We start from the raw sequence: 14781 nt of genomic DNA, 5'->3' as shown, positions 1-14781 counted from the left end.
ATGGAGTGGAGAATGACTTCTTCAATGTACTAAAGCAGAATGAGGACTAAGATGAGGAAGAGTTGAATGAGGAAACAGGAAGAACAAAAAATGACATTTTTTAAAATATTGGAGTTGTAATAGCCTCTTTTATGTGAAACATTCATATGGGGGGTTGCCTGCAGTCTTTTGAAAATGTTCTATGTCACTCTGAGCCAACTATCTATTGGTTACTGTCTATATGCTGTAATAGAAGTTTTACTTCTCTTGGAAGTCCCAGGAAAGAGTGAGAACGTGTGTGTGTGTGTGTGTGCTGTAGAGCTTATTTTGGGTTTGCATGTTATTGCCAGAACTCAGGTACCAAATTAGGGGAAGATCGAGACTATTTTACTTATTTTTTTTTTTTAAATGGGATTCTAGAAACAAGTTCTATAGACAGTTCCTGAGCAGTGTGCTGTGTTGAGTCATATCATCTGCTGCTGGAAACGTGATTGTATGTTTCCCTAAAATTTGCACATTAAATAGGAAATTCCTTTATATGTGAAGTCCTTGAGAGACTCCGGCTGCTCAGATTGATAAAGCTTGCTAGGTGGTGTTTATACCCTTCTGGCAACTGTTGTGGCCTTGGAAACTGGGTGAGTAGTTGCCCCACAGATGATGGGCACTGCAGCACAGAGTGAGCTGTGTCACCTGTGTAAGGTGATGCTCAGAAATGCCCAGGGATTCTCTGGGATCATCTGACCTATGTTAATTCCATTGTCCTTGATTTTATTTTGACTTGTGATGGATGAAAAGCTTTCTCTGTGTATTTGCTACTGCTCAGATTGTTTTTTATTACAATGCTACATAACTGACCACTTGATACTTAGTATTGGATATCTGGAAATGAAGTGAACCCATGCACAAGGCTAAGTTGTACAGTTTCCACTGTGTAGGAGTTTGCATTCTGCACAGCATCTCAAAACTTTCCTAGGGCAAGCTACTTCTTAATACATTGACTGGCAGATTGTAATCATATAACTTCCTGAAGCAGTTGCTTATATGGAAAAATGCTTTTGGAGTGCTTGTATGATTTTTGCTGTCTCTAATATAGTGTAACAGATGTAGACAGGGAGGAGAGCCAGCACTGCATGTCCAGCCAAGATGGGCCATCGTGGTCTGCACACCACAGTGTGGAAACCTCTGTCTCATATACTTGTAGTCCAAGTCTTCCAAAGAAGCATTAAGCATTACAGAAAAGTTTTAGCAGTAAGGTTTGCTTTGGATTTGGTATTTTGTTCCCACATTTAAGTTTAAAAAGGCAACCCCCAAAATCAGCAGTCCAATAAAGTAAAAATTAAAAATCCCAGTTTCATGGGTTTCCATTACTTTGAAGTATTCTTCTGTCATGTTTGTATCTGAAGCACAAATTTGCTCTGTCCGGAGGATAAAAAGATCACTGACAGGCCAGTTTAATGGAAGAGAAATGCAAAAAGTAAATATCCTAAAAGACAGAAGTTTACACTGGCAGAGACTGTTGTCTTATATAACTATATCTGCTGGGTCCAAGCTCCCAGCCATGCCCAAGAAATGTGCTGCTCAAGCAAGATCCACGTATTTCATGAGCCTCCCAGGGCCCACATAGCCAAGGAGGCAGATTCTGAGATTAATTTTGGACTTTGTGCAATCACCACACTTGAAGTACTGTCTAGAGATGTTTGTAAGGTGTAAAAACACGAAGTCAAAGCTCTAGAAGTCCGAGACAAAATTGACTAAACAGCAGTTAAAGGATGTTTGACCAGCAGGCCTCCCAGACAGAAGCCAAAGAGGGACAAAGGCTTGTCTTCTCTGAGAGCTTTTGCATATGATATCTCGTTTAAGCATTGCTGGCTGTTGGGGAATGTCAATGAGATGATATGCTAACTGTTACATCTTTGTTCTTTGCAGCTTCATCACATTCCGCTCTTGTGCATATCTGGACAAGAAGCATACAATTTTTGGAAGGTGAGTGAAGGATGTTATGAGCAGCATTATAGCAGATGTGCTCTTCTGTGCGTCTGAAGCCTAAAGAGAAGAATCTAGTGATTCCTGCAATGGAACTGGAGCGAAATCCTAGCTCCCAGTTCAATTATGGTCATGAATAGATGGCCAACATCACATCAGTGCCAGTCACCAAACTCTGCCTTTTTTCCTCCTTACATCACTGTAAATTACCTTACTTCCTTTCTGTGGGTGGCCCTCCAGGGAGTCATGTACAAAGTAATCATGGTCTTGTAACCATGTTAATATTTGTGCATGCTAATTGCTGGGACACAAGAGATTACCTCTGCAACACTGCTTTCATCCTCTTATGAGCTGTCAATGGGGAAGTTAGTCGTGACAGGGCTGCTCTTTGTCATGGCACAGAACACAGAGCTTCTGCATAGGTTATGTCTTTTTACCTTTTTTATTCTTTTCTATTCTGCTTTTCTTTTATTCCTGGAATTTAATATCAGTATGAAATCTGTGTATTTGTATGTTTCTGTGTGTGTATATATACATAAAAAAAGATGTTACCCATGCCAAGACAACAAGGGAGCTTAGTTCTTTATAGAAAAGTCTCTTGCAAAACTCTTTTCCAGTCAAGCCCTTGCATGATAAAGGTCCAGGTACTTATCACAGAAGATATTAGAAAATCTTTGTTACAGTTTGCTCTTTGTTTCCTGTGCTGCAAGTACATGGTGTTTACCAGGTCATGCATAACCTCAGTGCAAATGGCAGAAAGGGGAATTTTATTAGCCTGCTTCATTGGTAGTTCCCAAGAGACTTTACAGTCTTTTTTAAATGAAGATTTGGGTTTTAGTCTTTTCATAGTTTTATCTGTTTGAAAGGCAGCAGTTGAAAATAAATGCACATGCTGTTTATTTCAGTTAGATGTCAGACAACAGTGCTGTACAATGAAAGCGATGTATTAATCCATCTTGTCTGCCTGTGAGTTCTTGAGGCAGAAACTAGCTTCATTTTAAAAGATTATAGTAGTGCCATTGGTTCCAATACTGATTCTGCAGTAATTGCACCCTTTGAAATGTATTTATTTTTCCTCTCTCAGGTCTGTCCTAGAAATATTTAAAGTTCCCATGTCATTTGGTGACTACAGATAAAGCAAATTCTAATACTGAAAGTATATTCTTGGAGGAGTTACATTACCCACACCTTAAGACTAGTTCAGTTAAGCTAAAATTTGAGTCCTCTTTGCAAAAATCCCATTAAATCTCATACAGTAATGCTGTTAACCTGATCTTGCCACCTCATCAAGTAGTATCTGGATTAGGACAGCTCAGTTGAATGTGCGACTGTTGTTCAGTTCTGTGTGCAGCCTGTCGTCGGTTGGCATCCTTTATAGCTCTCCACTATCTTTGCTGTGTTTCCCCACCATGCTCCAGTTTTGCCATATTTCACCAGGAAATAATTTAGGGAGTAGCTGAGTTTACTGTGATGCAGGGAGTGTGCTCCCAGCATCTCAAGGATCATATGAGCAAAATATCTCAAGTGGTGTTTCGTGTTGCACGCTGCCCTTTAGAGCGGAATTACTCTAGTATGAGTGAATCAGGTTTAGTGTGTCTAGCAGAGATTTGTGCAGTTTTAGTAAAGTCTGTTGTAATTTTTGAATTATCCTTATTGCTGCAGAAATATTAACTTAATTGCCAGAGCAAAGAAGTGGTGCTGCTTTCTCAGCACTGAAAACGTTCTTAGCTGACATACAAAGGAAAAACTTCATTAAAAATGTTCATTTAGAGTCACATTTGGCTCCCTGCTTGAAAACTGAGTGACATTCTTCATATGAACACAAAGCAGGTGAATTTTACTCTAGATTCTCTTGCCTGTTCAAATAATATAAAACTTGAAGATGTTAGGGTGGATGCATTCCAGCCACTCAATATTTATCTACAAATTGAATGTGCAGATTTAATATAAAGGGCTGATATGCTCTTTAAGATCTATATTCTGTCATCAGAATCCTTCAATTGTTTTTACCTATATTTGTTTTTAAAAGCCAGAAGATTCCAGAGATTGTATCTGCAGTGAAACTCCAGCTTCAGTTTGCTATTTTAGATCCTGGGTGTTTCCAGGATTTGGTGACTGTATCTGATCTGAGACTGTATAGCACAATATTATCTGGGAGGCATATCTAGGTTTAAGAATAGAATGAACCCATGAAATCAGAAATCTTTTGTTTCCATGAATGTGAAATTGAATTGTCTTAATTGGATGTTTACTGGCCTGTTGTGACTTTCATGTAGATTTGAGGATTACTTATTTCAGTTAATATAAAACCCTAAATACTCTGACCTCAGCTGTACCCTCAGCTACTTCTTTGCAGCTCAGGTTCATGTTAGTGTCACATACATATCTTTGAGAGCACAATTGGACCCGTTTGTGATTTGTATACAACTTTTTGTCGGGCTTTCCATACTTTTGAGTATTCATTCCCCTCCCCTTTATTTTTGGTCCTGTGTGGGATGGAACATTGAAAAGTTTCTCTGGAGCTGCATCTTATTCATGTCCCCACTGGTTTGAAACAGAATTTTTGCCTAGTAGCAGCTATTAATGTTAGATGTTTGGAAAACACACCAGCTGCAGGCGGCAGGAGTGTGACAAGGTGGCACATGTCTGGATTGCTGCACTGGAATTTTCAAGTCTCAGGAGAAGGCTGCAGCTGGAGGACAGGGAAGGCATCTTGTCATGATTGTGCTGCCCACCATGGAAATAATGAGGATGAATGTTACTTAAAGGAAATCATTTGGCACGCATGAGGAGCAAAAACAAAGGCAGAGACTAGGAGAAGAGTGCCTTCCCTTGGAGGTGTGTTGCAGGCTGCACCGATTTCCTGCTCCAGCTGAGCTGCTGAGATCAAATTAGTAATTACCATTTGTGTTAATTACCATTTATCCTGACTTAAAGAATGCTGTAATTAATGTGAAAACTAACTGGTGGCTTTTGTTGACTTCTAGCTTGCTGGTAAGAGATTTCATTTAGAAACTCAAAATAACGTAAACCAACAAACATGCATTTGCACTGCACAGAGGGGATGAGAAGCGTTTGCATGTGAACTGCTGTGTGGGGAAGATCCTGTCTGCTGCTGTCGTGGGCTGTGTGGGGGCTCCCTCTTACCTGGGCTACAAATGGGTTCAACTGCTGCATGACCTGTATGAGTTACAGGGATGTTACAGAGAAAACACCAGTATAAGATCACAGTCCTGTCTGCTCTGTCTTTTCTTCCCTCCTCCCCCTACCAGGTGTTTTTGTGGAAGAGAGTTTTCTTTTCTTGGATAAGTATCACTCTGTATTAAGTACTCCTTAACCTATTTGATGCTCTTTACTGCAATTCCATAGAATGGGGCAAAGAAAGTAACTCTTGTCCTCTAAAATAATTCACTACATAAAACAAGTACTGGACATTATTCAGTTACCCAGGTATGGTTAAATAACAGTGTCTGTTTCCACTTGTAACATTCCCTGTATGATTGGAATTGGTGAACCCCAATGGCTTCTAGGCTGGGAAGCTCATGTTCTTGTTGCTCTTCTGCTTTAGTACATCTGAAGAACAGAGAAACTGTGTGACAGCAGATGAGCTGATCTGTTGTTTAATCTATGTAGAGAGCCTGACCTAATTTTGCACTGAAGAGTCTGTTCCTGAGACACCAAGACAGGAATGAAGAGCAAGGTGGGGAAACAAACCCAGACTCCCTCTGGAAGCTGTGACCATTGTGTCCTGCAGCACTCGAGGGCTGTTGGAGCTGCACGGGGGCTGCTACTGTTTCCCAAACACTTGTGTGATCTCTGAAGAGAAAGCTGTGCCAAAGCAGAGAAGTCTTTCCATGCCAGATTCATCTGTTGAGTCTAGTTTCAGAATGCTTTTTTCCAGCACCCTGTTTCAGCTGCATCCTTGTTGCAAGTTCCAATTGCTTGCTCCATTTCAGATAGGGTGCACACGTAGAAAACATTTTGTCCTGACTGTACTTGTTTGTGCATGTATGTAAGGTACTCTGTGTCTGTGTGTATAAATGTATGTAATCCTTGTTATAAAAATAACCTTGAGGGCAGAATGTGTTTACACAACAGTGTTTCTGTGTCTAGTTTAAAGCATTTTTTTGAGAAGGTCCAGACAATGTTGTTCTATCGTCATCTGACCAGGAAACTCTATGGTCTTGGCCAGCTGCCATCCCCAGCATTGCACAAGGCTTAATTCCTATAATTCTTATAAACAAAATATGAGAAATAGGAAGTCCATGTGTGAATGTCTTGAGACTGCTAGGGAGTTGCAGTGTTCTTTGGGAGCAGCACTCTAATGAAGCAGCGAGACTTTCAGTGGCATATTGCAAATGGGTAGAGCTTGCTCCAGGTATTTCACTTACCCCTCATGCATAGACATTGCTGTTGGTTATGAAGCAAGGTTGCTAGTTTGCATAAAGGAGCCTGACAGGAAGTAAGATTTTAAGCAACATTTCTGTTTGAAATGCAAAGATTTACAGTGCCAACTTAACTCTGTTTTCAAGCAAATACAATCATATGAGTAGGGACACTTTTTTTTATTACTATGCTTAAAGAAAAAAAAACCTAAATGTACCTTGTCATTCATACTTAGATGTAATGCAACATTTACCAAGCTCCTCTAAAAATACAGCAAGCTGTCTCAGGGGCGCTGAGCTAAATATATAGTTGAGATCATAATTTCTGTGTTCAACGACTACTGGAAGTACACAGCAAACCCTTGGTTTCACTGGTTGTTCTAATGTAAATGGTGTCTTGAAGGTATCATCCTTTTCACCATAGGACATCATCTGAACATCTGTTTAAACTTAATTTGGTCAATCTAGGACAAACATGTGGCACCTTATAAAAGGAACAGAGCCAGAAACAGTGGAAAAGGTTAAACATGTTTCTGCCCTTCTCCCTTCCCTTCCCTGCTGTGGTCCCAGCTCTGCAGGAGTGACGCTGAGTGAGGAAGGCCAGCGCGCTGTGACCCCTCACTGTCACTGCAATGCACTCAGCACCTGCAAAGGCTGTAAAGGGATATTAGTCTGAACTTCTGGAGGGTGCATTTTGGTTCAATGAAAAAGATGTACAGAGCTCCTTATGCTGAGACTCAGATTTATTCATAGAACAGGTTTTATCTCTTGTTCAAAGTTGGTGGATATCAGAATAATACTAAGCAGTGGCTCTCTCTTTAGGGTTTCTTTTAATGCTTCAGTGATCTGATGGTCTTTCTGCATATAACCTGTATGGACATTTTCCTTAGCAAGGTACCTGCGAGCTTTTCTTCTTACACCCAGAATATGTTATGGGCAGGAAAAGAATCCCCAGAACTACTCTGGCATGTTGTTTTCTTCACTCTGTGAGAAGTAATTGCTGTAATGGATTCCAGCGCCCAGGCTTAGGCACATTGGAGCTCATCAGACTGACTTTAGTGCAGCAACGTAACATCATCAGGCTTGACAATAACAACACGTAATGTTTTGAAAGCCTGTGTGTACATCGTGTCTCTACTTGGAAAAATCAAAGGAAAGTTTTCAAAATGCTTTACAGTTTGAGACCTGAAGTTGGAATGTTCCCTTTTTTTGCCTCCAGCCATGACTGCTGTGATTAGTGTTGTTCTGTTTTCACTGGGTGGGTGATGTTTGCAATCAGATCTTGTCCAAAAAGGATAAGATTTTTGGATGTTAATTTTTACTGATGAAACACCAGCCTCAGCTGGGCCCGAGTCTTGACGAATCTTCCAAGTGCTCCCTGAACAAAAGTAACTGGTAAATTATTTGCAGTTCTTCTGGTCAGAGCTCTCTTCTGTGAGCTGGTGGTTTGTATTCAAATTGACTTTTATTTTTTATTCATATTACAACAGAGTATCTAAAGACATAAACCTGTGCTGAGAGCTTGCTGTGCTGATACTAATGTGCATTAAGGTACTCTCTGTGCAAAATGTTAGAGAATGCACAGGTGTAAATGAAAGCAATTTTCCATTTTAGGGACAAGAAGCTAAGAGAATTACATGCTCCACAGGCATAACAACTTTGTCTTCTTCCCCCTTAGCCCTTTATGATCATGTCAAAATAGACTGTTTAGGTCATGTACTGGTGACCTGTGAATGCCTTATCTATCACAGCCTTTTAAAATGTACAAGTGACAGAGTGTTCCCAATAAAGTGCAATTAGCACAGGGACTGAAGATCCCTGAGCTTCACAAAAATGTGTTAGGGCTGATATTGTGGGAGGTCTAGCTATGGGCTAAGGGATTACTCAGTTGAGATTGCCAGTGTATAGTTGATCTGGCTATTTCAAATTATCAGAACCTAATTAAATGAAAGCATGTGAGGAGATAAGTGAGCATGAGTGGAGCTGTTGGCTAGAAAATCCTCCAGTATTAAATCATAAGTTTCCTTTAGGGCCAATTAAAATACAGTGAATATAGCTTAGGCTGTGTGTTAATCATCAGTATTAAAAGTGAATCTGATACTGGCCTGGAGGGGGTTTTAAAATTGAGTTTTAATAATGAACTTTCCAAAGTTCATGCAGGGCCTTCAAGGCCTGTACAGCTTCCCCCAGTGTGCCACTTCCAGTTGCAAACGTGGCTTTTAATTGCTCCTTCAAGTTACAGCCTGATTACAGAATATCGACAGGCCCTTGGGGAGTCAGGAGAAGAAGTTTGAAGCAGCACAGCAGCAGGAATGAAAAGTTGGCAGGGATGATTGTGCTGTTGTGCTGGGACAGGTGCTGAGCAGCACCTTCTCTGCCCTGTGTCATCCCATTTTCCATGTGGAGCTCTACCGTTTGGGTGCTGCTCAGTGCCTGTCACAGTCTGGGAGCACACAGGTGCCAAATGAGAAGGACCCACTTGCCTCCCAGCGGTCAGCCTGTCTGTTTGGTCAATGTGGCTCTCTAGGGGAGTGCATGAGGTGGTAGCAGAAGGTGTATTTGTCAGCTCAGTTGGGCCCATAGCAGTGGCTGCAGTGGCTCCCTTGATGCCCTGGGCCCGCGGCCATGCCGGTGCTGGAGAGGGCTGTGGGACACCAGCGAGGCTGAAGTATCCCACTAGAAGTGTGTGAGGTGCAGGTGATTATGGCATGAGTTTTGGTTGAGGTGTTGCTTATTTCTTCAATATAAAAGCAGAGTTAGGTGATAAAACACTGTATGCAATCCATCAGTGTGATTTTTTCCCTCCACCAGTTTCATTTAATTTGATTTTCCCCCATTTCATGTGCCCAGCCCTTGGTGGCATACCTGTACTGCTACCACAGTCCCAGCAATCAGGCTTCAAAACATTTGGCACCCCAAGAAGGCTGGAGGATTACTGCCCTTGTCGCATGGGCAGCCCTGAGCTCCTTGAGCTCTCAGCCCAAAGCTCCTCTGGCTTCAGGAGCAGTGAGTTTGAGGATTCTGGCAGCTTCTCATTGTCCCACAGCCATTAATACAGGCTGTATTTTTGGTTCCTGGCCATGTGGCTTGGCTCTATTAAAACAGATGTCCAGCTGCAGCCTGCTTTTCTAAGGGATCTGAATTGCTCACCATCAATGGCCTGTCTTCGTCTTTGTTTGTGGCTTTATTTACAGCTGTTTTCAAATTCAATTTGGGATGATGATGTGGATAAAAGTGTTAAATACCCTGGGACCAAGAGCTGATCCCAGCAGGACTCCTTCAGAAACATACTGACTCAGTGGTTCCTATTTAAAATTAGATTTTGACACCTGTCAGCCAATTTTTTGTTGAATGTGTGCTGTGTTCACCTCGTATCTCCTGGTTTCCCAATCAAAACATCAGCTGCCTTCCAGAAGCCTGTTCCAGGGACACTGTTATCCCTGTTAACCACATCTGTCGCCTTAAAGATAGAAGGTTGTTTGACAGCCCCTGTTTTCCACAAAACCTTGTTGATTGCTGTTACTTATTTCCTTTCTTTCTTAATCATGTCCTGTCTCCACTATTCCATTATTTTGCTGGGATAGATGCCAGGATGACCGACTTACAATTATCTGGGTCACCCCATTTATCCTTTTCTGGAACTTTCCCATTGTTCCACACTTTTTTTTTAAAAACAAACATGCAGCAGTCCAGAGAGTCTTCAGCCTTTCTTAAACATTTCCAAACAAGTATTTGGATATGTTGACTTGAAAAATGAGAGGCCAGAGATCTAACATCCTCCTGCATAAAAACTGCAGTGAGAAGTCTCCTGGCACTGGCTGTGACTCCATGTTGTGCTGCTTTCCCAGAGCCCTCACAAGTCCACAGTCAAAATTCTTACCTTCTGCTCTGAATGACATTACCTTAGGTCTTGTCAATAGAGTTGTTGATTCTCCTTTCTTTCCCCAAGCACAATGGTTTAAAAGTCTGATAAAGCAATGGACATAAATTGATCTGTTAGATGTAAGGGTGCAGGTGAGTGTTTTATGACAACTGGAAATCATGTCCTTCCTCTTTTAGAGTGGTTGGTGGCTTTGAGACTCTGACTGCTATGGAGAATGTGGAAAGTGACCCCAAAACAGACCGTCCCAAGGTACGTGTGAAGCACCAGAGGCCGTGCAGGAGGTGGACTTGTGCAGCAGGGCAGTCCACCCTGCTGATGCTTCTCTGAAAGCCAAGCTTGGGGCAGATGGCACAACTTAATCAGCAGATTGAATTGCTTTTCTTCTCTTCCGTTCCCAGGAGGAAATACGAATTGAGACAACAACTGTTTTTGTTGATCCGTATGAAGAGGCAGATGCCCAGGTGAGGATAGTGGATTGGTTGGTTTTTCTGAAAGGCTGAAGCTCTTCTTTGCAGAACTTTGTAACTTAATGCCTTTTCTTTGAACACAAGCAGCCCCCTGGCCCATATGGCTGCAAGCTAAGATTAAACAGCTGCCATTCAGCTTTGCCTTGTGTGCCAGAATCATTGCTACTCTCTCAGCAGAGAGATTGTGTGACTGTGCCTAGCACAGCTTCCAGTCCATCATGCTTATGGAGGCTTCCTTACCATATGCCCACAGTGGCTATGGATAGCTGCAGGTGAGAAGAGAGGAGTTTTGTTACAATGGCTGCAGGCAAACAGTGGCCCTCAAGGTCTGTCTCCTGAAGCCTGCCCTGTAATCATAGCAGTACTGATTGCTGCTTAAGAGTGCTTTAAAGCTTCAATGAATTGTAGCTATTTTCTCTGCACTCTGGACTAGCTCTTGCAACAGGTTGAACTCTTTGCTTCCCACAGGTTGCTGCAGAAAGAGAGAAAGTCCAGCAAGAAGAAGAAGCCAAAACAAAGGCTGAGGTGGTCCAACCAAAGAAAGAGGTCCAGGCTCCTAAAACTTACCGTCAGGGGATTGGAAAGTACATCAACATGGCTGCAGCGTGAGTTCCCTGCCCATCTGATCTTTGTGGAGTGCTTTAGCTTCCTTTCTTGCTGGATACTGACACTGGCCAGTGCCATTGCTCAGATATTTGGTCTATGCCAGCAGACTTTGCAAAGGCACCTCCATGCTGCACAAACAGTGAAGAGTTCCCTCTTCTTCTGTTGTTTTTCAAGAATACAAGTTAACTGAGATTTCCTTTTGGCACAAAGTAGTTGCCTTCAGCCCGCATCAGTCTGCTGGTCTGACTCCCTGTTCAGCCACACAGACACCAGCACAACTGAAATGTCCAGAAACAGAGCAGGTTCCCAGGCTTGCTGTGCGAGCACAGGGCTCTGGTGAGTAGCTCTGGGGTGCCTGGCTGGTTGTACAGGCTCATCCTAAAGCACCCCTTTTGTGCATCCATTGGGATTGGCAGCATCACTTGCTTTCCTAGTACAGAGTCCTACCTGAGTTGCAGCTTTGCATGGGTTTTGGATAGATTAAAATAAATGCCTTCCACTTGATTCTTTGCAGACTCCTCTAAAAGCATTTGCAAAACTGCTGTTGTCTGTGTGCTGCATCAAGGCATGTGTTTGAGCATACACAGATCTGCACAGCTATTTAATCAACTTGTACGTGCCTGCGTTCCAGGCACGGCATAACTGTGGGAACAAGAATATGTCAGCCTGTGTGGGTCAGTTTGGTTTAAGTGTTTCAGTTACAAAATATTCAGCTTAAAGTTGCTGCCATTCTGCACTCTATATTTACAGAAGAAACCCAGGCAGAGCTTGCAGCTCTGTGGAAAGGAACAAGTGGTATGGAAAGGACTTTCCTTTCCTAGTCCTTCAGTCTTTGCAGCCTGCCTTGAAACTGGGAGTTTGGGCTGTAGCAGCCCTTGGGCAGGTTCACGGTTCTCCCCATGGGCTGCTCATACCTGACAGTAAGAGCACAGTGGGTCTCTGAGTGATGTTTCCATGGGGCTACAAACTCTGCTCGAGAGAAGCTGAGAGCAGCAGTAGCAACAGGCTGTGCTCAAGAAACAGGAAAGGATCTGAAAAACTTGCCCAACTGCTTTATACCTGATTCCCCATAAATCCTTTTGCTGACACAAATGCAGGTGAGAAGGCAGGGAGAGAACTTGTGGCTCACATTTTCATTGTGATTGTGCTAAAAAAGTACAGTTGTTACATCTTCAGCTCTGACCTGGAGAACTTGTAGGGTTTTGAACATGTTCCTGGAAGCAAGCAAAGCTTGACCCAAACTGTGCCCACAGACTGACACACTCTCCCTCTTTCTGAGGGTGCCAAAGGCCCCCTCCCTGCCCTGCTGCAGCCTTCATGCTGGCACCCCATGCTCCTCACTAATTGATGAGGAATGGGCTGGCAGCAGTATAGCTGTTGCTGGGAGAGGAAATAGTAAATAGTCCCTGAGAGTTGTTTTCATTTCTCTCCAGGAAGCGCAGCATGGAGGATGACGCGCCCTCCACCAGCACCGCTGCCAAGAAGGAGAAAAAGAGCACAGGCTTTGGGGACTTCAGCTCCTGGTAGCAGCACAGGCAGCCCAACACTAGAGCAGCACAGCGAGATGGAAAGGCCTCCCACGTGTCCCTAAGAGCCCGAAAGACTGTCTGTCCTGGGGAGGGAAGGCACCAGCCTGCCCTTCCACCAGAGAAGAAAACTGTTGCTTTGTTAAGTGTGATTAACGTGGCTTTGTTTTCTAGAGAGCTGCGTTCCCCCCACTGCATCTTCCTCGAAGGCCTTTTTGTTGTTGTTTTGCTGAGCAGGGAGCAGGCAGCCCAGCTCTGCTGGGGATTAGCTGGAGCCTTTCCCGGCCTGGCTGGCAGCAGACCAGGCAGAGCCCGGCCCGGCAGGGCAGTGAGCAGCTGAGCTGGTGAATGAGCTCCTTTTACAGGTAATAGTTTCCAGAGGAGCCTTGTGTGCCAGTGAAAGAGTGAATTCCTGTGCTGCTGCAGTGCTCTGCAGAGGCCAGGAGGGGGCTCTGGCCTGCCCTGCCCCCCAGCTGCTTTTTGCTAGTTCTCAACAAGGACCAACTCTGTCTCTTGCTCTTTGTGGGCCTGCCTCGAGGCTGGGCTGGCTGCTGTCAGTCTCCATAGCCCTATTACTCCAAGTGAACTGTCTCTCTGTACCTGTTTAACTCTGTCAGCCTGGGAAGCAGCAAGTAGAGATGAGGAGCCTGGGGTAGTGACACCACTTGTTCCTCCCAGTGACTGTCCTTCCCTGAGCCACTGGGCAGCCAGAGGTGCCGGGATGCATAGTTCAGACCCACTCATGGGTCCCAGAAACTGCAGCCTGGAGCAGTTCAGCAGGAAGAGTAGCAGCTTTTTATTTTTTGAAGTGTTTCTTCCCCACCCCTGAAGCCTGCTCCTTGCAGGGGAACACTGATGCTGGAGTCTGCCTCAACCTCAGCCCTCCCCTCATCAGGGAAAACCATCTGATAGCTGACAGGCATCTCAGATCTTTTTGTTGCATACCCACAGATTATTAGAAAACTTAATAAAGGCCTGATGAGGTAGAGATTCATCAACCTGGGAAGTTTGAATTAAAAAACTGCCCTCAGACATAGCAGGCTACATCCTGAACGTTGCTGCTCAGTTCATCTTGGGTGGCTCCAGAGGACAGAAATACCCTCCCTGTCTCTCTGTCTGTCTGAGATCATTTTGTAATCAGCTTTGTAACGATACATTTATATTGGTGGGTTTATGTTTTAAGAGAAGACTCCATTTGTATGAAGCTGCTGAAAAACCTTTTGGTAAAATGTTTTGTATTAAATGCTTTTATTTCCTTTCGAGTGCTCACCGTTGGCTGCACAACTGCCGTTCCCAGGATCATGGCATTGCAGAGCTGACTGTTGTGCAAGGAAATGATTCATTCCTTACTTTTCAAGATGCTCCTGAGGAATTCTGGGATCTTTGTGGATATGATTACATCTTTGTTAAACCATAGGAAGTTCAAAGTAGTTGGAAAGAATAAGAGGGAGTTTCTGGTTTGCAGCGTACAAGTTTGAAATAACATGTGTTTGATTCCTGGAACAGGGGTTATAATGGTACTTTCCTCAAGCTGAGCTTCTTGTGTCTTAATGAAACTTCTTTGATTCCCCTAGACTGGCTTTTTTCCTGATAAATTCTTATTGATACTTTCTACCCAACTTCTTGTTCAGCACTTTGGGCTGTCAGGTTCACAGCACCAAAACAGGCAGGTCAATGGAATCCCTAAAACGCTGTTTTGTGCTGGGTTAAAATGGAGATTAGTATGAAAGAAGCTTTTCATTAGCAGGAAGGCAACAGAGGTGTGGCAAGGGCTCCTGTTTCAGCAGGAGTCCTTCTCCAGATTGATAGAAGGGACAGTTTCCTTTGGTGGCAGCAGGCTGCAGAGATAACTGCCCGCTTTCCCTTTCTGCTGGGCCTTTTGGCAGAGCTGCTGCAGTCTGAGGGGCTGTGACTGTGCTCGGCTAGGCTCTGCCTTCCCAGCCCCATTTCCT

At 43.6% G+C, this 14781-nt stretch overlaps 1 protein-coding gene across 1 annotated transcript in view; it reads left to right on the top strand.

Moving 5' to 3' along the window:
- Window positions 1-14402, top strand: part of PPIL2 (peptidylprolyl isomerase like 2) — a 69738-nt gene extending 55336 nt beyond the window's left edge. The window contains exons 16-20 of the mRNA XM_062010253.1: window positions 1906-1962; window positions 10407-10479; window positions 10629-10691; window positions 11166-11302; window positions 12737-14402. Of these exons, the coding sequence (XP_061866237.1) occupies window positions 1906-1962; window positions 10407-10479; window positions 10629-10691; window positions 11166-11302; window positions 12737-12830 (424 nt within the window). The 3' untranslated portion in view covers window positions 12831-14402. The remainder of the gene's footprint in view (window positions 1-1905; window positions 1963-10406; window positions 10480-10628; window positions 10692-11165; window positions 11303-12736) is intronic.
- The last annotated feature ends 379 nt before the right edge of the window (window positions 14403-14781 follow it).

Source organism: Colius striatus, chromosome 17, assembly GCF_028858725.1.
Source record: "Colius striatus isolate bColStr4 chromosome 17, bColStr4.1.hap1, whole genome shotgun sequence".
Classification (NCBI taxonomy): Eukaryota; Metazoa; Chordata; class Aves; order Coliiformes; family Coliidae; genus Colius; species Colius striatus.
This window is presented reverse-complemented; position numbering and strand designations above follow the sequence as displayed.